The sequence below is a fragment of the Plectropomus leopardus genome, chromosome 7, assembly GCF_008729295.1.
Source record: "Plectropomus leopardus isolate mb chromosome 7, YSFRI_Pleo_2.0, whole genome shotgun sequence".
NCBI classification, from domain to species: Eukaryota; Metazoa; Chordata; class Actinopteri; order Perciformes; family Serranidae; genus Plectropomus; species Plectropomus leopardus.
Window position 1 is genome coordinate 25,056,275 of NC_056469.1, and position 24,249 is coordinate 25,080,523.

Sequence of the window (24,249 nt, forward strand, 5' to 3'; positions counted from 1 at the left end):
CTGTATCTAGCCGAGCCAGGTCTAAATGCCCGGATGCGGCCTTGCTCTGCCTGTTAAATCGAGGATGCTTTTGGACATGACTTGTGTGGACTTGGGACAGCCATGTATTCCATAATGCATTTCGCACCAACGAGCGGCAATGGCAGAGGCAGAAAAGACTCACAATTTCTTTCAATATCTGATATCTGAAATTTCGTCTACCTACGCCCACAACAATAAACTTTTTCGTTGTATTATAAACACTACAGTGAAGATATGTGGTATAGACATCTAGGCTACTGCCAAGCCAAGCTTAGATGGCATCATCAAGCACGCTGCTCTTCCAATAGCAGCGCGACCGTACTGCGTCTTCCCGTCCTCGGTAATTTGTGCTCCCGGGTCGAGCTCGCTGAGTTAGAACTTCCGACTTCACAAGTCTGAAGTAGGCGAACCGGATATTGAGAAAGGCTTACAGATTTTCAGCTGCATGCACACAACAGTTGTCTTGTCCTACATTTCATCCTCCTCTAGTATCTGTGGTTATGTTCCTCTAAGTTATATTTTATGACAGTGAGAGAAGTTCTAATTTCGTGGTTGTGCTCCTCAGGAGACCCAGAGCGACGAGGGTCCCCAGCAGCAGGCTGTGACAGCACAGGCTCACCGGTGCCCTTTGACCTTTCATCTCTTGGTTCTTCACTTCCTGTTCGTAAGACTCCTGAGTCCTTCCTCGGCCCCAACGCAGCGCTGGTGGATCTTGATTCCCTGGTGTCGTCTAAACCCAAACCCAAACAGCCGCCTCCTCCTTCCATCTCTTCCTCTTCAGCACACAACCCCTTCCTCCAGAACACAGGTTAGTTACGGCGATCGTGTCGTCTCCATGTAACCTGAGAGAAGAGAAGAAACTGCTCCTCATTAAGCGCAGCATTTTTTCTTTAGACAGTCTTACCAGGCTCCTGGGAAGTGTTCTCCATTTTCAGGTAGAGCCATGTAGGTCCACACAAAGTTTTAAAAATGCCGTCTTCAACTGTTTTTATATTCACAATAAATACAGCTTGTAGAAAAAGACCATTTTATTTTAACATGGTTCCCGTGGATTCTTAAAAAGTCTAAAAAGATATTGAATTCATTCATCTAAAAATAAGGTCTTCATTTGTATTATATTGATTTAAGTTAATCTTACAAAAAAGTCTTTAAAATGCTCAGTCATGGGAAGTAGGATTTTATGAGTTTCTTTATTCTGACGCTGCATAGTGAAATCTCAAAATATTTGGTAACATCTACTTGTTTGTTAAATAATTTATTCAATTCCTCTTCTGAAACTTATCATGATGTGAATCTAAGCAGCAGAATCTCATGCAGAGTGAAAAACACAAAAAAGCCCAGAAAAATGCTAGATTTCCCACTTCTGTTTGTAAACTAAATACATTTATGAAAATGCAATATGTTCCTTGTCGTCCATGCGTTCACTCTAAAAATTGTTTTGTTTTGTTTTTTCTTTGAATTTGTCAGTTATTTTCTTGATAAGGTGTTTGGTATAAAAAATGCAAATAATATAAACCAGTTTAAGGCTGACACCAGCCTTAAACTCTCCAATGAAAATGTGGGTTTGAGGACTGACATGCTGTACATTAGTGGCCTATATGACCAGAGGTTGCAGCCACTGACTTTAGGAGTCAGTAGAGAACAAAATTAAGGAGGCAGATAATGTAATATTGCCTAATTTTACTCGCAATATATCAAGTGGCTCTCATTATGTTGTGTTTTTTGTGACACCTCTGACCCTCAGGCTCATCTCCTGCTCCTGGTATGGCAGTGACTCCAGGCAGCACCATTTCCAGTCGGGGGGTTTCTCCAACACCTGCCTCCTCCAACCCTTTCGGCGTGGCTCCACCCATGACCTCCATCTCACCTCAGCCCTCATCACTTGGCCTGAGCGGCCTCCGCTCCAGTCCTGTGCCTCCCAACCCCATGCTGGGCATGGTGCAACCCGGGATGGGCATGGGGCCAATGAGTGTGGGTATGGGGGCTCCAGGAATGGGCCTGGGCATGATGCAGGCCAGCCCCATGGGCATGCCCTACAGCGGCCTCTCGCCTATGGCCCCCCCAGGCGCGGCTCTGTTGGGGCCCGGAGGTGCAGCACCTCCTCAGCTGATTTTGGGTGGGCCCGCTGGAACAGGAGGAGTGATGGGGGCAGGAGGATCAGTGGGAGGCGGAGGAACGACGGGAGCGAGCACCAACCCTTTTCTTCTTTGAGGAAGTGTCACCACTACTTTGCTCACCTGTTTCGACCTCCTCTGTCGTACCTGCTGCCCCCGTCATTCCCCCCCCCCCCCAACACAATTTGTGTCCAAAAAGAAAAATGTGTACATCTCTATATTTAAAGAAAAAAAAACAAAAAATCAAAAATTTTGTTTATCTTTTCCTTGGAAAGCATTATTTCATTTCAGAATAATTTTCCACATTTAGTTCCTTTCATTTCAGTTTGGGATGTTTTTGGGCGGGAAATAGAGATCTATTTATTTTGTTTTAATCCTGTTCTGTTCTGTATCGTTCCTCATGTTGTGTTTTTTTCAGTCCTGTCTTGAGGTGAAGGTGAGTCTGTGAGAGCAGGCTTATTCAGTAGTGTCACTCTATATTGTAATATTACTGCACCGAGAGAGAGACAGAGGGAGAGGGGACATAGCCACTAACAAACTGAACAGAGAAACTGTTGTACCTGCCTCTTCCTCTTCTCTCCCTCTAGATGAAGACAAACACTGAACCACTGACATGAAACGAGTGCATGAAGGAAGAATTTTAACGAACTCCAGACTGAGATACGGACTGAAAAACCTGCATTAACATTTCAGGCACAATGTGGTCAAATTGTTTCAACTATTTCACTTTTAATTTAATTTAATGTTAAATGTAATTTATTTTTTTCCAATTTTTGGGAACAAATAAACAAGGAAAATCACACGACGATGCCATTCAAATCAAATGCTAATTTCCCCCCCCTTCCTTACTATTGTAGAAAACTAAAGAGAGCTCGGACATCTGTTGTCTGACGGGGAAAAGCGATGGGATGTTTGTTGAATGTGTGTGTTTGCAGCTATGTGCGAATGAGAATGCTCATTTGTGAGTGTGCAAGTATGCAATAGTGCAAATGCCTGTTTCTGTGTATATGTATCAATATCTGTCTCCATTTTTCCTGTGTCCCATCTTATTTCAGTGACTCAGAAAGGAAGAAATGACATCCATTATTTTTGTTTTTAAAAAAAATGTCACTTGTATTAATACTATGTAATGTTGGGATTTCAAATGAGGTATTATAAGGGTCACACATTTCTCTGCCAATCATATTTTTTTGTTAATCAGAAGCATTAGTTGTTTTTTTTTTGTTTTTTTTTATCCAATCACACATTTCATATGAGATCCCTGGTGTCCAGGTGTCCCAGAGCGCCACTGTCCCCCCATTTCATCCCTCCGTCCTCCGAGGAGGGAAAGCTACTGATGCTTCTTTAAAAAATAAAAGACAATTATTTCAATGAATGAAAGGAAGAAAAAAATGGGACTTGACAACATGCTCCATGCTGTTCTTTTAATTTAGTTTGATGAATTTATTGTTATTTTATATCAACAACAAAAATATCTCTTTTATCGGGTAAGGTTGAATTTTGTGTGGTGATGACTGTGAACATTCACATTTGAAAAGTAAAATGGAAAAAAAAATCAAAAGGAATTTATGAAATAAATCAAAAACACCGGATGTGTGTTTGGCTTGTTTCATGCTTGCTCTGTAGTTAATGTCAATATGTGGTTTTTGCTGCAGAGAGCAATAATTTGACAGGAATGATTGTACACTTTATTTTCTTTAGTGAACATGTTTAGAAATCTAAAATCTGACAGAAAAAAACACCCTGCTAATTACCTGCAGAAGAAAAGCTTAACAGAAGTTATTACAGCATATGAATTTGAATAAAACGTGAAAAAAATATATCAACTTTGAAATACAGCATTCAGTCATACGTGACAAACTTGATCCCACGAATGAGGCAACCTCTGCATACAGTTTAGTGAAGTCGGCTGCGAGGAGCTACATTTTTTTGAAAAGTTCTTTTGTGATCGTTTCTCCACACAGACGGCGAGGCTCAGGCGAGCAGAGAGTCCCAATCAAAGTCGTCCTGGATCTCCTCACTGTTGCTGTGCAGACTCTTTAACGGAGGACGCTGTCGAGGAGTCATAGACTGAGGCTGCATCCCAGCTGAGACAGAGACAGAAACATGACCAGGTTTGCACACAGCTAAAAGGAAGTGAGATTATACTGGGAGGATTTATTTCTATGGAAATGACTTCTCCTTTACTGTGAACTGCGTCTACTGTTTCCAGGAAACAGCTAAGAAACTTAAAACGTTAGGTTCAAATTCTTTCTCTTATTAAAACAGTCACATGTGTATGTACGTGCTGCCGCTGGCCTTGAAAAGAATCCTTCCTGATGCAATTTTAATTTAAGTGACAGGCAGTAATGTAGGAGGTATTCAGATCCTAAAAAGTTTTGCATTTAAAATGTTACATAAAAGTGTTATTATAAATAGGAAATCTACTTTAAGTGTTAAAAGTAAATATACAGATGCAGAAAATTGTTTCCTGTGACTGGAGGAGTGATGGGGGCAGGAGGATCAGTGGGAGGCAGAGGAACGACGGGAGCGAGCACCAACCCTTTTCTTCTTTGAGGAAGTGTCACCACTACTTTGCTCACCTGTTTCGACCTCCTCTGGCAGAAAACCTCAACTTGCTATGTTAAGATATAGTAGAGTAGTGGCGGTCTGAGCAGAGAATGAAGTCATACTTCCTCTGTTGTAATCTGAGCTTCTCTGTGGTTTGTTGTGGAAACTGGTCTGGCTGTGCGTATATGTGGGTTTTTGTGTATATCCCATTGGCTAACTCATCACTGCCACTTTGCTCTGTGCTCTTACGGCAGTTACTACTGATATCAGGACAGCGTTTTCGACCCCCCCCCCCCGGTTAACACTGTTAGCTCTGTCGGCACTGTTGCTGTTGTTTAATGCGTGGAGTTGGAGTTGGCACTGTTAGCTGCTGGCCACTGGCTCAGCCACCTGTGTGCAGACAAGTTATGCACTATAACTTTTGCCTAAAGCCCACAGATGTTTAAAGAGAAATGGATACAGTGTTGGAGGTGGGGCCTTGTTCATTCTTATGAAAGTTGTTTGGTGGCGTACAAAGCCGAAAAAGTATGACTTTCCAGGTGTATATTTTCCCAGATCCTCTGCATCATGGGGCTCATAGAGCAGGTGCAGGGCTCGCCAGTTAAGCGCTCCTCTAACTTAAATGAGGAACATTTTGTGGGGGGTTGTGACATGAAAATTTTTTTTTTTTACAGAAGTCTCTCTCACAAAGTAAGTCAATTGGAAAAAATATTTTTGGGCCACAGGCCTCATGTGATGAACCTGAAAGTTGTAATTTCACAGTCTGGCCAATGTTATAAAATTGGCTTCAATGCCCAGCACTGTTCCTTGATAGAGCCCCTTTAACTAATGATTATTTTCCATTATGGATTCATCTGATTATTATCAGAGCCCACAATGCTTGTTTTGTTCCAACAAACAGTCCAAACCACAAATTTAACAAAATACATTCAAAGTATTAAAAGAAAAAGCAGTAACCCTTCACATTTCTGAAGCTGGGTAAAAATGTTTTTGTATGAAAAATGACAAACAATTATCAAAATAATCGCCATTTCATTTTCTGTCGTTAGATTAATTGATTAATTATTTCAGCAGCACTTGTTTAAACAGGTGGGTAGTTTATAACAAAAAAATTCAGAAACTTAATTTGATGTTTGTGCAAAAATCTTAAAGCTGTCTGATAAGTGTAGTGGTGTCAAAAATACAATATTTCCCAAAATGCTGTATAGACTTGCAAAATGGCATAAAATGGAACACTTGTACTTAATACAGTACTCAAATAAATACTGTGTTACATTCACTGCTGGTGGTGGAGGACACAGTCACATGTAAAATGTGTTAATTTAACTTAAATTAAATGACAGTAAGAAGTAATCTCTTCAGACAGGAGGAGTGATAAGAGTGACTACTAGTAATCTTTCAGCTAACATGAATATTTTTTGAAATCAGACTCAAAAAATGTGCACTTATCCTTCCACATACTGGAAAAGTTAAAACCTCTTTTAGAACATGAAGATCTTACCGGTGGTGTTTGCAGGTTGTGTTAGCTGTTGTCTCTGAAGGCCCTGTCCCTGCATGTGCAGAGCCCTTCGGGGCGGCTGCACCGCGCTGATGGGGTGAGCCATGGGAGAGTAAGGAAGGGGTGAGGGGTGAGTGAGGCTGGCGAGGGTAGGAGGAGCGTTGGAGGGGAACGGTGGGACCTGTACGTGAGGTGCCCCGAGGGCGAGTGGGGAGTTGCTCCCGGAGGTGATCATGCCTTTCTGAGTGAAGAAGCGGTTCAGAGAGTCACAGAGAGAAGTGAAGATGGCCGGGTCCAGGGCCCAGTCACAGAGCTCCGCCTGCCGCATGCTCTCCAGCAGGTCTGATGACAGAGAGTGAACGACTTTTAGAAGAAAACAAGTCATCAAGAAAGGAAAAGCCCTATTTAAACGATGCAGATGATGCATTTACTAACATTTCTATCATTCTTCAAAAATTTAAATGATCATATTTATTGTTTCATTATCTGTCATCAGTCAGACATTACGACTAATAAAATGTTGTTACGTGAGCTAAAAAAACAGACAAACATCTTAAAGGGACAGTGCACCCAAATGACAAAAATACAAAAACATTTTCTCACTTATTCTAGTTTTTTTTTAAACCAAAAAGTTTTATTTGTTGAGATATCTGTCTTTGAGATTTCTTCCTGCAGCCTAATATAATTTAGACAACTGGAATTTGGTATTTGGTATTAGGTTGTCATCCCACTGAAAAACATTACATTTAGCCTAACAGGGTTTCCGCAGATCCTTAAAAAAATGTTAAAAGGCATTGGATTGATTAATCTAAAAATGCTAAGAGATCGCAATTAGGATTTTTTAAAGATTTTTTTTTCACAATATATAAAGGTGCACAACTGTGCACCTTTATATATTGTGAAAGATTTTTGGAGCTAAGCACATTGCTGTGTCTCATCATGTTTTTAACTTGTAAAAATGGGACAGTGACTGACTCAACATTTTGGCTCTTGTCTTAATTTATGTAATACTTCCCAGACTGATGAGTTTTCTGTAGATGAATCATAGTGACACTCGACTGATATCTCAAAACATCAGCAGATAAAACCCAAACTAACGCCATAGGTAAGCGAGAAAATGTTATTTTGTGATTTGAGTGAAACTGCCCTTCAAACAAGACTCTGGTAAACAGCACAGACCTGGATGACCAGAGAGGTCTATGTTTGCCCAGTCCAGACTGCTGGCAATGCGGAAGCTCTCCTTCAGAGAATCTGGGTTACTGAACCAGTCAGCTGGCACCGCTAAAGTGGAATGGAGGAAGGTAACTTTAGAAAGCACTGATCTTTCCCGTGTCACGTTGCTGCTGTTAATACAGTAAGAGCATTTCTGTGGTCTGTACGGTAATGTGAGACTCACTGTACTGTGGGATGCGCTCCGTCTCAGGAGGGTGTGCAGCTGGTGCAGCTGCCGCAGGCGGTGCAGGTGGTGCAGGCAGTGCAGGCGCAGGGGGAGGAGACAACGGTAGCAGGGTCGGAGTGTGAAGCGGGGTAGTGTCGTTGTGCGGAACAGCCAGAGGAGCAACATCCGCTGGAAAGAACATGAAGAAGTCATTCATTTAGCCCTTTCATACCTGAGCAAATTGGCTTGATTTCCTGTAAAAAGAGTAGATGAAATGACCCCAAAAATAGCAAGAAATTAGTAAAAATAAATAAATAAATAAATAAAAAAGAATAAGAAAATTAGTTTAAATTTTTTTTAAAAAAAGATCATTAAAAAATGAATAACTAAAAAGTAATAATAATAATAATGTTGAGAAAGAGGGAAAAAAGAAAAAAAATGACATGGAAAAGTGCTGAATAAAGTTTGGAACATAATTTAAATATTGATTATAATATTATAAATGTAGTTTTCCATGTATTCTGAAGAAGTTGTACTAATATGCTCAGGACTGAAAGGTATAAATGCTTGTGAGAGGCGTCTGAAGCAGCACAGGACAAGTGATGTCGCTCCAGGTTTCAAAGGGTTAAGCTGCTTCCATGTATAACGTTTACTCTATGGAGTATTTTAACCTCATGCAACTTTCCATTTATACTCCACTATACCTCAGAGGGAAATATTTCACTGTTTACACCCTACAATTATTTGATAACATTAATTAACTTTACAAGTTGTTGAGATAATTCAAAGTATAATATGTAATTTTCGGCTGCTGGGGGTCTCAGTAAAATCAGTAGCAAAAGACAGAGCAATGCTGTCTTTGTGGTCCTTCAGTTTTTATTGTTGAGGAGCTGAATTATCGTCAGAAAAAAAACGGACAAGGTAATTTAAACCATTAAAAACACTGAATGAATCAGTTACATATCCGTGTTTCTCTGATGGTGTTTGGCATGACAGCGATGACACACCTGCTATTGTTTGCTCCCCCTTTTATCTGATAATTTAAGATCCAGATGTTCAGAGGTCCAGAGGTTTCTTCCGCTCCGAAACAAACAGACCGAGTGATTTAAACCGTTACAAACACTTTCATGTTAAAAAATAAGTGTTTCTCCAGTGTTATTAGGCACAGCAAAGGTTAGAGCTGAGCTGATGCAAATAATAATAATAATATAATAATAAACTTTATTTATGTAGCACTTTTCTTAACAAGGTTACAAAAGTGCTTTTTAATCAGCTTGTTTCTTTCATAACTTAAGATCCAGAAATACAATGACTTCAGATCCTTCATAAAATTAAAATATATATTATATTTTATATATTAAAAAAAAATTAAAAATCATACGAACCATATGAAAACATACAAGTACAGCTGCAACAGTAGTTGACCGATTAGGAAATTATCTGGCAATTATTTTGACCAGAAAATTGATTTAATTTTACATGCAAAAATGACAACTTGGTTTTCCTTTTTATTATTTTAGAGCTTATTATTAATATTTGATTTACTACAATGTTTCTGCTTCAAGTACTTTTACTGTTGATGCATTTTCCTGATTCTACTCCTATACTTTTACATAAGTAAAATTTTAAATGCAGGACTTGTTCTAGCAGAGTAATAGAGTACTTTTACAGTCAAGAGTACTTACACTGTGAGCCTCCCCTCTCACGCATGGTCTTGAATAGAGACTTGAAAGACGCGTACAGGTCTGGTAAGATCATCTCATCGAAGGTGAAGCGCAGCGGAGGATCAGTGGAGGAGTTTACTGAGACAACAGGAGCAACAGATGAAGGGACGACACACACAGAGGAGTGAATGGGTCCTGACACAGTGCAGACAGACACAGGTGCTGCGTTAGGAGCGCAGGAGAAAGTGGGGACAGATACTGAGTTAGCAGGGAAGGACAGAGTGGCATCAGAGAAAGAGGGAGCCACTGGAGACGCTGCAGACATGTTGGCTGCAGACAGAGGGGTAGCAGAGGCAGTGGGGACGGAGAAAGTGGGGCCGGGTGGATGGGGAGGTGGGAAGGAGTTAATGGAAGAAATGGGGGGAGCAGGTGGGAGCCCAGCTGAAGGAGAAGCAGAGGGATGATGGACAGGGTGAATGGACCCAGGGCTCGGCATGTAGGGTTGACGGTTGCTGTGAAGATAAAGACATCTGATTTGATTTATTTCGAACATGTAAAAAAGTAAATAGAGAAATTATTATACAAAATTAGACAGACAAAATAGTAAAATTTACAAACAATGAAAAACATAAACCAAAATAAACATACAAAAACATATGATGACTTGGTTTACGTATTCGGAAAGGTGTGAGAAGAAGTACTAAAAACTTATTTAATCCCACCCCTTCTCCATAAATCACTGAATTTTTATTAACCAATTCCTATTAATTTCAAACCTCTAATTAATTAAACATGCATACACCCACATACTCAGAATCAAAATCTACAATTTTTCATCATTACTTAAAGGAAAAATGGAAGATAAACTAGGAAATAATCAGATAAGATGCTGTAATGCTGACTGTGATAAAGAGGGGAGGAAATGACGGTACCTTGCATGGGGGAGGAGAGAGGGACGCAGAGTGGGGCGACTGCTGCTGGATAGCTCCCAGTGGCTCTGTATTGAGCAGCTGGTGGTCTGTGTGGGAGGGAGGTTGTGGCGGTTGATGAGGAGAGGCTCCTCTCACTGCTTGTGTCCCCTGGACTTGAGGAACCTGTAAGAGCGCAGTGTTATGATTTGAAAAGTTGGCGATGGTATTAACATCCTGTAGAGACGTAAAAGTAGAAAATCAAGTTCTTAAACTTGGAAACATGTCCATATGGTGTTTTTTTCTATGCTACAGATATCATGAGCAAAATAAGCAGTCAGTAGATGGGTTTCAAATCACGCAAATTTAAATTATGAATATAAACTACGCCCAATGGAAACACGTCATTCATTCATGTGATTCAAAAAAGTCATATTTGCAAAACAACAATGGAAACTCTTTTGGCGCTTTTATAAGTCACATGATGGTGATGCACTTGTTGGTAGGAACTGGCTGCCTCGGGCATCATGCAGCAGGTGCTACAAGAGGTGTTATTGCATCACATAACTTCAAAAGTTGAGCGCATCGTGCAGAAGTTTTTTATTCCTCTGTGAAGTCGTTGACTATGAACTCACAGAAATCACTCATATGTGGCCGCTCCCATGTATAAGGGCTTGACTTTCCATTACCCCCACACATAACACGCTTATGTCGCCTTCGATTGAAAATAATGACATCTCGTGTGGTAGCTGCAACAGAAATAAACCTGTTAATGTTTTGAACATCTATTGCCATGCTTCTTGAAATGTTAGCGCAAGAAGAGAAGTTGCATAACGTCACTCGCAATTTGTATTTTATCAACATTTCAAAAATATTGCTTAAGTTTTGCACAAATCTGTAATGGAAACCCGCCTAATGCCATGGCTGCGCATTTCTCTCTTGGAACTGCACGGCACTATTAACAGTCTCGAGAACATGAATTCTGACACTCAGGTTTGTTACATCACAAACCTGAGCAACCAATCCTGACAACTTGCGAGGTGGGCTTTCCATAACGCTACAGCTGGACAAGGGGCATCAGAGGAGAAGCCAGATGTAGTTACATATGTATGTTTTGAGGGTTAGGTTTCACTGTCACTTCAACTTGTCAGCACTGCAGGGTTATCTAACATTAGAAACACATTAGTGTTGATAGGTGTTGAATAACGGAGCCAAGCCAAGGCCTCATGATATCTGTTTCTGTTTACAGGCAGAGATTTGTGCGTTTGATGAGCAAACTGAAGTTGACCGGCTACACTTGAGCAGCAGGCGAGCGACTGACGGGTGAGTCTACTTTGCATATTCATAGATCTGTGCATACTAAATGATGCAAAGGAGTTACAGCTGAGATAATTTGAAGGAATACTTTACCCACAATATGATCAATTTATATATCAGTTACCTACAACATGTTACCTTGAGTTCCTAAAGAAAGCTTTCTTGTTTGCCTTCATGGGGAATGGAAAAAGACATTCTTCATGAATTGAAGTAAATGGGGACAATATTTAACAACAGTAAAACTGAAAAAAAAAACCTTCCATTTAAAAACTCTCACACAACTTCTGCAATCTCATTTATCCAGTTGCATGCTCAGTACTTCCTAAATAAATGCATTTTCACTAAAATGCAAACATTTTAAACATATTAGTACAGTGTCATGCAGTGACGGGTCATGTTCAGATGCACACTGCCTGAGCTGCAAAAGTGGAGCTTGTGAGCACACACATGCTCAGGCGCGCTACTTATAGGCTCAAATATTTTACATTGTAGGATTTTACAAAAGTACTGACTATACACCTGGATAAATGAGACTTGGATTAAACTGTGTCAGGTGTGTGAGAGTTTGTACTCAGAGGTTTTGATATAGTTTAGCTGTTGTTTGACACGGACCCCTCTCAAAGAATACTCACATATATTTGATTCTCCATTCACTGTGGAGGCATGTGAGAAAAAAAACCCTTTTCTTCACAAATTCAGTGTATCATGAGGTGAGTAACTGAAATTAAATTAAGTTGCAGATGAAATGTTCTTTTAAGGCATCTAGGTATTTGTAAGCACTTGACAAAAACTTCTAAATGTGAAAATTTAAATTTTCCCCAAATTCCCCAAAATACTATAATACAGAGAAATATCAGTTTTGCTCTCGTGGCCAGGATTTCGTCGCCCAGATTGCAATTTTTCTTCCTGCCCTCCAATGCGATGTAAATGAACGCCCTATAAAACTGCTAACACCAAATTCTGCAGATCATCAGAGTAAACAGGCTATTATTGGTGTTAAATTTTTTATGTATATATTTATTTATATTTTATATTTATATTTATATTTATATTTATATTTATATTTATATTTAGATATTTTTTGTGTAAAATATCAGAAATCAGCTTTCATTCACCATTTTTGTTCCTGTGGCTGTAGATATCTCAGAGATGCATATTCTCAAAACTCAGACAAATAAAACCAGTATCTCCATGACTAAATACTAGAGTTAAATTAAAAAATAGATTATGTCCTTTTGGTGAACTGACCCTTTAAAGTAAACAGCTCTCAGTAATAAAATGTGTCCTTAAAAACTGGTCCCTTCAGATAGTTAATTGTGAAATAATTTGTATAATTGAATTCATAAAAGGATGTTCTTGTTTTTGTTATTTACCTTTGTGCCTGAACTTTCACCAATAAAAAAATCATGAAAATAAATAAATAAATAAAATGAAAGGATGTTTTTAGTTTAAAATCTTAATTTCCTAAGAAACTAGTGATTATAACAGTATCATATTACAACTGAAGTACAGAAAGAAAGTAAACTATGGGGATAAAATGCCAGAACCCCAAATTTATACATTATATATCTACTTTACACCTTTGAGTATTTGACATTTTAACAACAATCAGTCAACAAGTTAACTGATACTGAACAACTCACATCCAGCCTCTGCTCTTCCTCCTCTGGATAGGGACGTTTCGGTGCCCTCGCTTGATTCACCTCTGCAGGTCCATCCATCGTCCAGTATGAGCCCTGCAAACGCAGCACCCAGTATCCAGTAAGTTCCTATCTTTATGCTCTTTTAAGCAATCATTTCTCCATCCCAGTGATGCAAAACACATATATGCTTAAGATCATGACATAGAAATAAAAAATGACTTCACCTTGCCGGGGTCATTCTGAGGCCGAGGAACTTTCCTGAAGCATTTATTCAGGGACAGATTGTGACGAATGGAGTTCTGTAAACAACACAAAGTGATGAAATGAGTCAGTCATAAACCAGCCTGTGATGCAAATAATATGAAAATTGTTTATGAATCACCTCTTACCATAAACTTATACTTTAGCAACAGAGTTATTTGTCTTCTTTCACAACGATACTATGTTGTTGTTCTACATTAAAGCTTACCTTCCATCCACGGCCGGCTCGGCTGTAGTAGGGAAAAGTGTCACTGATCCAGGTGTAGATGTCATTCAAACTCAACTTCCTCTCAGGTGCAGCTGCTATTGCCATGGCGATGAGAGTGGCGTAGCTGTGAGGAGGTTTTCCTTTGTAGTTAGAAGGGGAGGGGTCCGGCACAGAGGGTAGAAAGTCTCTCTCCCTCCCTCTGTCTTTCTTCTTGTCCCTCTCTCCTCCTCCTCCTCCTCCACCTCTTTCTCTCCCCGAGCGCAGGGTACTGATTCCCAGCTGAGGCAGCCAGTCAATACTGGTGAGACTGGAGTCCAGTTCAGAGGACATTTTGTGTCCTTTTCTCTGTCCAGGATCTGAGGGATCAGAATAGGAAGCACTGGATTCTTTCACTTTGGACACAGCAGCCACAAACACACTGTGAATGCTTTATTAGATTCCTCTCTGGCTGTAATGTAACACTGTCACTCGCTCCGTTCCTGAACTTCACGCAGCAAGTTCAGACACTTTGTGCTGCTCAGGAAACTCTCCACTCACGTGCAAAGACATCCGCAAGAATGTGACTGCAGATAAATGTGACTATTCCACCATCACTTTCTATTTTCTGAGGAAGAAGAGAGACTTGCTTACCTTCTTATGGTCACTCGAGGCCCAAGGCCTTAAAAAGTGTTATATTTGATGTTGTCATCAGCTGTGCACGACTGCTGGCAAACAGATGTCCGTCCCTCCTTTCAGATGTCCCTCCTCAGCATGTTGATCCCCACCAGGCCTCCAGTAATACCTTTGGATTGTGAAACTTTGTGTAACTTTGAAGAAATACACACAAAAACTTGTCGGAGAGCTTCCTTTTTCTCTCCCTGTCTCCTTCCCCTCCCTTTCTGACTCTACCAGAATGATGTCACTTAACCCTCCCTCTTAGTGACATAACTCTTTGCACCCTCCTCTGTGAGCCGGGCCCTCCTCTGTGAGCTGGGCCCTCCTCTGTGAGCCTGGCCCTCCTCTGTGAGCCTGGCCCTCCTCTGTGAGCTGGGCCCTCCTCTTCAGCTTCTCACAGCTTGTAGTACAAGTTCCTGCAGCTTTCTGGGCTGAGCAGGATATCAATAAAGAGGGACGACCTGTACGTTTCTCCTCGGACTATTCTGACCCACGAGGCCCCAGACCCTCCCGAACAAGCCATGAGGGTTTGATTCAGAAACACGAGCACAGAAGCAGAGCAGATTTGTAGCAGCATCACTTTATTGAAGCTCTTTATCAGTGTGTTGGAAGCAGTGAAACTCTGTACAGTATCTTTTGGGACAGAATGAAAGGTGATGATCTCCCTACAGAGCGCTGAAGAAGGCGAGGAGGCCGGTGTCAGGGGACGGGTGGGCCAGAAGCTTCTGGATCTGTAAAAAAGAGAGTATATGTTTGTCACCTTCATCACTTACTCTGGCAGATCAGAATGAAATCGGTCTCTGCATGTTTTCAAGGGCAAGATGGCAGCTTTCAAACACAGAAAGAAACGGCACACTTAGGTTTGATCACTGCAGTGTTAAGTATGAAGGCTTCCCTCACCACAGTTTAAGGTCACCTTTAGTTGGTCGACAGTGTCAGTGATAGAGATTGTAGGCAGCGCATTTTTGGCAGCCCCGAAGCTGCAGTCTCTTGACTGACAGCAGTCTGGGAATGTGCAAATTAAATTTTGAATTGGGGTTTACTGCCAGTTTAGTGCGTTCCATTTACACTGGGAAGTCAAAATTTTGGAAGTCGCAAGCCGATACTGACAGTTGAAAAAGTTCAACCTCAAAATCAAATATTGGTGTTTTGCGCATTATAGTTGGGGAAGCTATAGAAATAACTCTGGATGTCCTGATAAAGTTTTTTTTGCCCCTGATCTCAGTCGTTTTATATCAAGTATCTGCCAATTCAGAGTCCTGATCCAATATTTCAATTTCCCTTGATAATACAGGGGCACAGTGCACACTTTAAGTAGGCTCCTTAGTTATTAAAATCAATCAAATGTATAGCCTATGCTTGACAATATGAATAAATCAAAAGCTCTGCAATGCATTCGCCAATTATTATTATTATTTATTTATTCATTTCACCAAAAAAATATGAACTGGCAAAACGTCCGTTTAATCTTTTTGGCCTGTCTCAGGGGAGTGTCTGTCCCTTTAAGGGAGTAGCCTGTTCTGCAGTGTTTGTTGCTTCAGGGCAGCCTGTATTTCAGTCACCTGAATGAGCTGCGTTCCCTTGAGTGTTAATTTTTGTCATCCTCACATCTTTTGGGCTGATGATGCTTCATTACTACATGATGGCTTTTTGGTTGTGGAGCTTGCATACTTGCAGTGGTGAGTGTGATTGTAGTAAACTCTGCTCTCCTCTCCTCAAAGCAGAGCGGAGAAACACCGAGCACTAAATGCGAGACTCTCACACTGAGCTGAAACAAAATAAGTGCTAATAACTTCAATAAATCACGTATATAAACAGTCTGTGTCTGAGTTCCCAGACAGACGTTCCAACTGGAGCACCCCCTGAAGTCGGATTTTCGACTCAGAAAGTCAGGGAAACTTCACCAACCTCAAAATCTAGCAGTGATGAAATCTATAGTAACATATTATTTATAGCACTTCTGTCTTATTTGTGTCATATTAAAGCAGTCATACAAACAGTCCTGTCAGACTTGTATCTGTGGACATATTGCTATAGTGTTTGTATGCCCAAAATACAGCGTAATCCTTTGTTATGAACTAGTATAATTAACAGTATCTTGGCTTTTATTACTTGTACTGGAACACAATAAACTCCCCGCGATAAATAGAATGCAGCATTATATTCAAATCACATCAAAACAAACAAAAGTAACTCAGGAGTGTAACAGCTTTTGATTTAAGCACCTCCTTGAAGTTGGGGTGTTTGGCGTCTTGAACCAATTGCAGCAGAACGGCCTCTGTGGTAGTGAGATAAGCTCCACTCTGCTTCAGTCGGGACAGAGCAAACAGACGGTCTGTCTGGCTGTGGAGGGAGACACACAGGAACAAAATTATATTTATCACAGGTTATACCGAAATTATGCTATATAGCAGAAAAAAACACAGAATACACAGATACCTTCTGGATGAGACGGCATCAGCCACAATATGAACCTCCATTCCCTTTTCCAGCAGGTCAAATGTTGTGCACTGAGAAAATCACACAAAACAGATGTCCTCGTTCATTAACTGAAGCTCTGCGGCACATACGGACATAATAATTACATTACCAGATAGCATAACAGCTCAATGATCACACCATTTCCTCCCTCGTGTCGTGTCTTATACATATAATACAAGCACATCTATTCAAGTGCACCTTAAATTTTTGTTAGAGGCTCATATTCATAAAGGGCCACTTATAAAGAAGGTAGGTCTTTTTCTAAAAATAAAGAATTCATGCTAGAGTCAGTGCGTAAGTCACATGCTGATGTGTACGAGCATAGTCAGCCTGATTTTAAAACAGTAGAAACAGAGGAGTTAAACCTAGTGCACACAAAACAAAAATTAAAAATAAAGTGGGTTAAAAATGCTTCATTTAGGCTTGATGACGCACACATTGTAGCAAACTAAGAATAAGATGATCGTGACTGTAAACATTTATGTATTCACTTGTGTTTTTGTTCTTTTGTGATGCTGCAAACAATGCTGGGTAATTATAACAGTAATCTGGTCATACTGCAATACAGGCGTGTGCCTCGATTCCACAGAGTATAGCCTGTTTGGGGTTCCCCAGGGCCTGCAGCTCCTTCTCCACATCCTCGATCATCATGGTGAATGACGTCTTAGCATGAGCTTTCAGGTCTCCTGCTCCCAGCTCTGGTACTGTGGGACCCAGACCTTTTGGGTACTGCTCCGTCAAAATCGAGGGGATACCCAGAACACGGCTGGCCTGTAAGAAGGAGGAGAGAAATAGTTATTACTTAAAAATGAATGTCTAAGGCTATTAACTTATGTAAATGTTAAGTAGAGCCGCAATAGTATGAGATTCTCACGGTACAACACCTGTCTCAGAAATTACCATGGTTTCATGGTATATATTATTATAATCAGTGACATTTCAGTTAGTTAAAGGAATGGTTGGTTGAACCGATGCTGTGTTGTAATTGAAATATTAAACCATTTTTTTAATAGAAGCAAGAAGGAGGATGGAAGATGCACACGTGCAGGTGAGATTCTTTGTCCACTTGCAATTTTTTTTTTTTCACCACCATAGATAAGCAAATGCACACAGTGTGATGACTGCCAATTTCAATATCTTGGTATACTGTTTCACATTATACTACTGAAACCCTACTGGCTGATATGGCTGCATGATGGTGAGTATTTCCAACCTGGAGCACTCTGGCAGCATTGCTCACGATGTTGGTGAACTGGAAGATGTTGGGTCTGAACTTCTCTTGCATGTCACACAGGAAGAGCACTGCATCCTTGGTGGAGAGCCGGCCAACGCTCGCCACTTCAAGAACGAGGTTACAGAAAATTAATAATTGTGTTCAGAGGTCCACTGGCTTACAGGAACACTTGGCAACTCTTAAACATCTTTGCAATGTTAAATCAAGTTTTTCACATTGGTGCAATCTATGTCTACTTAACCCTTTGAAACCTGGAGCGACATCCTTTTTCTTTTGCTGCTTTCAGATGCCTTTCACAATATTTAACCCTTTAAACTCTGAGCTTATTGGTATAATTTCTTCCAAAAATGTGGGGAAAAGAAGGCAACGAGGAACTTGGTAAGAAATATTTCACAAATTGAAAGAAATTAGTAGATTATAAAATGTATATATTTTTAAAAAGCTCACATCTTCCCTAGCTTTTTAAAAATATATACATTTTATAATCATAATAATAATAAATATTACAGAATTATTATAAATTTTTAACCACTTTCCGAGTTTTTTTAACTTTTTAACTCTTTTTTTTCTTCATTTGTGTGTGTGTTTTTTGTTGTTGTTTGTTTTTAACTAATTTCCAGGTAAGTTTCTTGTACTTTTTACTAATTTCTTTTTCTTTTTACTGATTTCTGGGTCGTTTTTTTTTTTATTGCTCATTGCATTCCTCCTATGTTTTATGGAGAAACCGAGCAAATTTGCTCAGGTCTCGAAGGGTTAAGGAGGAAATAAGTTATCTTCCTCATACAAAAAAAAAAAATCCTCAATGGTGTTGCATGGTTTTTGTAACACAAATGAATTGATGTGGCGAACATAAACATAAAAAAATAAACTTACTGTTGTTGTCTGAATGGTCCGACAGTGAGAAGGGGCAGTGGGTGACAGGTTAAACAGGGCTGCAGAAAGGTTAGCTGTCAGGTTAAAGTATAATGTCCCATGTGACGCGTCCTGTGTAATAAGAAACCCACAGAAAATGTGCCTATTTTACTTGCACGTGAAGGAAGAAGAATGCATTCAATATCGAAACAAAGCGGCACGAGATCACCCATTCAAACAATCAACATTTGAATTCATTATGAGACGATTTCGTTATATCAAATATAATAAACCAAAGTCAAAACAATAACTAACCTAGCATGTAGCAAAGGAGACAGACAAGTTTAACCACCGTTCTTTGACAAACACCACTCTCAGAAGCGCATTGACCAATAGAATTGCGTGTCGAAGTTATTGACGTTTCTCTTGGCCAATAGCAGCCTCTGTTCGCAGCAATCGCCGTGCTTGCTCTGGTGGGCGGGAACTCAACCCTCAGTGGTCACCTGAAGATGTCCGACAATGCAGAGTCCCCAACAGAAACGCAAAAAGAGGAGTCACAACCGCCGTCAGACGACTCGACGACAAACGATGATAAGAAGAAAAGTAAAGAAAGTCCAATATATCGAAAGTCATACGAAATTAGCGAATAATAGCTATCTGTTTACGAGGGTTGTTGACAGTGCGGAAAGAAACAATTCCGGGTATGTGACGTAAAAGACGATTGACAAGGATTTTGACCAATAGGAAGGCTTATTTTTTTCTGTTTAGCCAATAAACATTTTGCTTTAAACATGTGGTGCTTCCTGTGGGGAATGGCTAAAGCTAAAGCTAATGTTTGCGAAGGAAACATCAAATTTTGACTTTAAAGTTTGTTATATATATTTTTAGAGATAGGCGGTTTATTTCCATAAGGTATCAAGCATTGTTTTACTCTGGCACGAGTAGCAACCACACGTCTGCACATAATAATACTTTACTAATATTAAGCTAACAAACTCCGGTTAGCTTAAAACTGTCAAACTGTCACAGCCCAGTTTTATTAAAAAACAAATATGGTGTTTTATGTTTTGGGGATTTTAACAACGTTTGTTAAGAAATTGCGAGACAGCCTCTTTTTTTAAAATTTTTTTTTTTTTTTTCATCAGTTGTTTGCGATGTAATGTGAGTTGTTTTCTTATTTAGAGTTATTTCACTAAACAGTAAATAAATTAAACAATTTTATAGCCTGTTATCAACAACCATGATATTAAACCATTGAATTGAAATCAGGGTCAATTTGAAAATCATTAAAGAGTCGCCTCGCCATACATATAATTTTGAACTCATAATATTACATCACTGTGTCTTAATACTCTAAGTAAAAGTAATCATATCAAAGTAAATAAATAAACACTTTTAAATAAATAATGCCTGCACATTGGCTGTAGTTCACCATGTTTATTATGAGAAGTAGATAAACTCCAGTTTTATTAGCCCTGGCCCTACTTCTACTTCTTGTTACTATCTGTTTACATCTCTGCATCTCTTTATTTATTTAAGTATTTTTTCTTTTATCCTGTCTATATTGCAGTTAATTCACTAATTACTACTGCATACCAATCTACTGTAGTATTATCTTTTATTGTAATTTATATATATATATAATATATATATATATATATATATATATATATATATATATATATATATACATTTTCAGTTGCTTCTAAGTGCATTTCCCCCTGTGGGATTGCACATCAATGAAAATCAATCCATCACTTTTTCACCCGTACGCTACAATTTTAATAATATGAGGTTAATGTTCAGTCTGTAGACACGTGCATTCAAACTTAAGCATTGACACAAATGACATGGGCAGCGATTTTCTCCAATGCTGCTTTTCTCTCCTTAGTTGCTGCAACTGTGTTATTTTTCTTTCTAAATATGGGCTCATATTCGCCTTAGGCAGCATGAGGACCACTAGTTCCAATGGGGAAAAGTAGCTTGTTTTTTTTTCCTCAGCGGTTGCCATGGTGAATCGAGGTATCGGGGTTCATTGATGATGGCTTCTTATTGAGGTCGTGCACATGCTAAACTCAAGGTGAAAATACTCAGAGTTTATTGAACTAATTCAGATCAACTGAACTCAGAGTTTCTCATCTCTGAGTAAATAAACTCAGAGTTCAGGGTTAGACTCAGAGTTTGTTGAACCTCCTTTCTGGAATACCCCCCTGGTAGCAGCGCTTTCACTTTTTACTTTTTCTGTTTTGATAGTTGACGTGCTGTTGAAGGCAGTTGGAGACACTCCTATAATGAAAACAAAGAAGTGGGCAGTGGACAGGGGGAGGACGGTACAGTCCCTTTCTCAGTTTATCTCTCGCTTCCTCAAGCTTGATGGCAGTGAACAACTGGTAAGAATAAAGTTTGTTTACATTTTTCACTTCCCCAAATCATATTTGTGAAAACATGCATCACGTCTTGCAACTCTATAAACATCTGCTCTCATTTTTTTTCCAGTTCATATATGTCAACCAGTCTTTTGCCCCCTCACCGGATCAAGAAGTAGGCGTCCTCTTTGATGTGAGTACAATGCCTGTTTTAATGCTCTCTCTATGTAGAGTGCTTTCAAATAGAAACAAACTACAGATAAATGCTAGTCACATTTGTCACTTAAGACACGAGCATGAAAGTTCATTCATGACCTTCGGCTCAGAACGTGTAACTAAATAATCTCACCTCTAAAGTCCACTCACCAGTTTTTTTCACCCGAATCATCTGCAAAATCCAGTTAAATTCCAGTTATATGTGGTTAAGAGCTCAGAAAAAGCTGCTAACTGGACCTCTCATGCAAACATTAATCATGTCTCTGAGTAAAAGTGCAACACACACAAAAGACAATTTTAATAATATTTACGTCACTACTTGCCAAAATCACAAACTAAAGTTTTGTTTTGTTTATTCAAAAAGTGAAGCAAATGAGCAGAGCCTTATCAGTGACTATAGATGAAAACCTTTCGAGAATATCAACATGAAAGTATTTCCTTTACCTTTTAAAAGAGAAATGCGTTCATATTATATTGTGCAGCCCTATAAGGTTCAGTCCATAGAAGTGAATTTGTCATGTGGGATTTGACCAGCAGAGGGGGCAACAAGAGGGACGCTCCATGTTTCAAAAGCCAAAATCCTAAACCACTGATTAAAATAAGAAATAGCCGAGTCCAGAATTCACACTGGACATCGATTGCACAGCTTGACAGATCAAAGTCAGTTTACATTTACCAGTTAATATTAGTTTTGAACACATTCATTTATGAAACTGCACTGTTGTATCATTCATCTGTCTTTATTTAAAATTAACATTTATGTATTTTTTTCTCATTTTTTCAGTGTTTTGGCAGCGATGGAAAGCTGGTTCTACATTACTGTAAATCTCAAGCCTGGGGTTAAACTCTACAACTCCTCCTTTCTTAAATCTATCCTCCCAACATGCACACCTGTTTTTTCTCCATTTTTGGCATTTTTTCAGTTTTTCTGTACATACATATTGTAAATAAATTATTGTAACTATAGAAATCTCTTCCCACTGTTTTTCTAAGCGTCACTTTGGCACCCAAAAATAAACTCTTAAATTAGTGGGCACAGGATTTGGCTTTGCACAGCGCTGGAGCTGATTAGGGAGAAAAAAGGAAAAGCCCATTTATACGGATGCATTGGTTTAGTCCATTAGTCCACAGTTTTCATCCAATCTATTAGTGTAATAACTGAATGCTTGGTGAAGTCAAAATGGTGAGGAGCTCAGGCTGGAGGTGAAGGTTTCTGTGAGGTTGAGAAGGAACCGAGTGTAATAAGGGACAGACACAGGAAGAGAGGGGGCACTACAGTAACAGATGGACTTAGAGGGATTACATGATTCAGGATGGGTTTGTGACATAAATTCCCAAGAAAGACAGAAAAGAGAGTAGAGTGGCGTGGAGACAGACGCTCAGTCGCTCCATCGGGCTTGCATCTCCGACCGACTATTGGCCAGGAGGATTAAAGGGAGGAGGGCAGCTGGAGAGGTAAGGGTCACTGATGCTCATCCTGGAGGAGGAATACTAGTGACAGATACAGAAAAAGACGAAGAGGGCAGTGACAACGAGAGTCTGGTCAGGATGGAGCAACGAGGTCTTATGGAGCTTTTTGATTAAGAGCAGAGATAACGGAGGGCTGTAGGGCGGCAAAAAGTGAATCCTGAAAGTGTTTAAAAGTGGTTGTTGAACTTCATGTTAGACCTGGAGTACTACACGGAGCAAGAAAAACATCTTTGGTAGGTACGTCTCTTTTTTTATGAGAATAACTACAGTTGTAAAGATTAGTTAATCAACAGAAAACAAATTGTTTCAGTTTTGAGATTGTCAGATGTGAGAATTTGATGCTTTTCTTTGTCGTTTATAATAGTAAAACTGAGAAGCTTTTTCTTTTCTACTGATGTTCCAATAAAACAAATAAAGGAAAATTTCTTGTTAGGTTCCTTAGAATTATAATGGTCATTTTTCACTATTTTCTAAATGATAAATAGATAAAATAATTTATTTATTTCAAGACATGTATTGCTTTTCGTATATTAGCCCAAATGGATCTTTTTTGATGTACCAGTATTACAGCTCTCAGATATTTTGGTTAGTGCAGATTAACTGAGGCCAACGGTTGTGTGTCCAGTTTCCACTTTGATTGGTTACTTAATTAGAGCTGCAACAATCAGCCAATTCAGTAATTAGTCTACTGAAAAAAGAAAATCAACCATTTTGATAATCAATTAAGTGTTTCAGTCATTTTAAGCAAAACTATAAAACATTTGCAGAGTCTACCTCCTGAAATGTGAAAATCGGTGCTTTTATTTGGGATTTATGATATTGTTTGAGCTATGATGCAGTAATTGTATGTTTGTCTTTGGGTTTTGGGCTGTTGGTTGGATAAAAGACAAAATTCGAAAATGTCACTTTGAGCTCCGGGAAACTGCGATGAGCTTTTTTCTTTTTTTTTTTTTCATTTTACAGACTAAATAATGTTTGACTGCTCGTAAAAATAATTGTCAGATCTAACGATAATGAAAATAATGGTTAGTTGCAGCTCTATACTTATTATTTATGAAGACAAGAAAACCCCTCAATGATTTATAAAAAAAACTTTCACCAATTTTCTTTGTATGATTAACTAAAAGTTATATCGGTGTTATCATCTTTATGCTAGATAGTGGTAATTCTAGGAAAAAATCTATGGGTTTGTTTGCATCCAGCTTGTTCATACTGTAAACTTTTGCGAATTTAAATTGGTCACACTGTATTTCGTGTTTAATATATTACAACCAAAGGTTTTAGAGTAATGTTCTTCAGCCTTCGAAAACCAGGATCAACATCACTTTTCTTGTGCTGCTTTCAGATGCCCTTCACAGGTTTTTAACCCTTCGAACCCTGAGCAAATGAGTTTGATTTCTTTCAGAAACAATGT

General features: G+C 39.3%; 4 protein-coding genes across 5 annotated transcripts in view; 2 read left to right on the forward strand and 2 right to left on the reverse strand.

Annotated features, from left to right (window-relative positions):
- epn1a (epsin 1a) overlaps positions 1-3,732 on the forward strand; it is a 22,178-nt gene extending 18,446 nt beyond the window's left edge. For both annotated transcript variants that reach the window (XM_042489460.1, XM_042489461.1), the window contains 2 exons: positions 587-829; positions 1,766-3,732. In XM_042489460.1, coding sequence (XP_042345394.1) covers positions 587-829; positions 1,766-2,232 — 710 coding nt within the window. In that variant the 3' untranslated portion in view covers positions 2,233-3,732. The remainder of the gene's footprint in view (positions 1-586; positions 830-1,765) is intronic.
- foxj2 (forkhead box J2) lies at positions 3,337-14,437 on the reverse strand. The gene is made up of 10 exons (XM_042489462.1): positions 14,193-14,437; positions 13,563-13,918; positions 13,318-13,392; positions 13,094-13,186; positions 10,153-10,319; positions 9,247-9,737; positions 7,580-7,750; positions 7,363-7,464; positions 6,187-6,525; positions 3,337-4,222 (listed from the first exon to the last, which is right to left on the reverse strand). The coding sequence occupies exons 2-10, from the start codon at positions 13,890-13,892 to the stop codon at positions 4,110-4,112; spliced, it is 1,881 nt and encodes a 626-aa protein (XP_042345396.1). The 5' UTR covers positions 13,893-13,918; positions 14,193-14,437; the 3' UTR covers positions 3,337-4,109.
- A 343-nt stretch (positions 14,438-14,780) lies between these two features.
- Positions 14,781-19,204, reverse strand: isoc2 (isochorismatase domain containing 2). The gene is made up of 7 exons (XM_042490442.1): positions 19,099-19,204; positions 18,805-18,915; positions 17,911-18,035; positions 17,256-17,468; positions 16,656-16,726; positions 16,442-16,559; positions 14,781-14,947 (listed from the first exon to the last, which is right to left on the reverse strand). Coding segments are annotated over exons 2-7 (594 nt in total). The 5' UTR covers positions 18,806-18,915; positions 19,099-19,204; the 3' UTR covers positions 14,781-14,881.
- Positions 19,205-19,265: 61 nt separating this feature from the next.
- atg12 (ATG12 autophagy related 12 homolog (S. cerevisiae)) lies at positions 19,266-22,329 on the forward strand. The gene is made up of 4 exons (XM_042490613.1): positions 19,266-19,386; positions 21,037-21,173; positions 21,280-21,342; positions 22,150-22,329. Exons 1-4 carry the CDS (start codon positions 19,293-19,295, stop codon positions 22,207-22,209), a joined length of 354 nt encoding a protein of 117 aa, XP_042346547.1. The 5' UTR covers positions 19,266-19,292; the 3' UTR covers positions 22,210-22,329.
- The last annotated feature ends 1,920 nt before the right edge of the window (positions 22,330-24,249 follow it).

Coding starts and splice junctions, on each gene's coding strand:
- foxj2 (XM_042489462.1), bottom strand. CDS start 13,892: ATGTCCTCTGAACTGGACTCCAGTCTCACCAGTATTGACTGGCTGCCT. Junction 13,393..13,562: donor GAGCCGGCCGTGGATGGAAG/GTAAGCTTTAAT, acceptor TGTTGTTTACAG/AACTCCATTCGTCACAATCT. Junction 7,751..9,246: donor TGAGAGGGGAGGCTCACAGT/GTAAGTACTCTT, acceptor TGTTCTTTCCAG/CGGATGTTGCTCCTCTGGCT.
- isoc2 (XM_042490442.1), bottom strand. Junction 17,469..17,910: donor ATGCTGCCAGAGTGCTCCAG/GTTGGAAATACT, acceptor TCCTTCTTACAG/GCCAGCCGTGTTCTGGGTAT. Junction 14,948..16,441: donor AACACCCCAACTTCAAGGAG/GTGCTTAAATCA, acceptor TCTTTTTTACAG/ATCCAGAAGCTTCTGGCCCA.
- atg12 (XM_042490613.1), top strand. CDS start 19,293: ATGTCCGACAATGCAGAGTCCCCAACAGAAACGCAAAAAGAGGAGTCA. Junction 19,387..21,036: donor AAACGATGATAAGAAGAAAA/GTAAAGAAAGTC, acceptor CTGTTTTGATAG/TTGACGTGCTGTTGAAGGCA. Junction 21,343..22,149: donor AAGTAGGCGTCCTCTTTGAT/GTGAGTACAATG, acceptor TCATTTTTTCAG/TGTTTTGGCAGCGATGGAAA.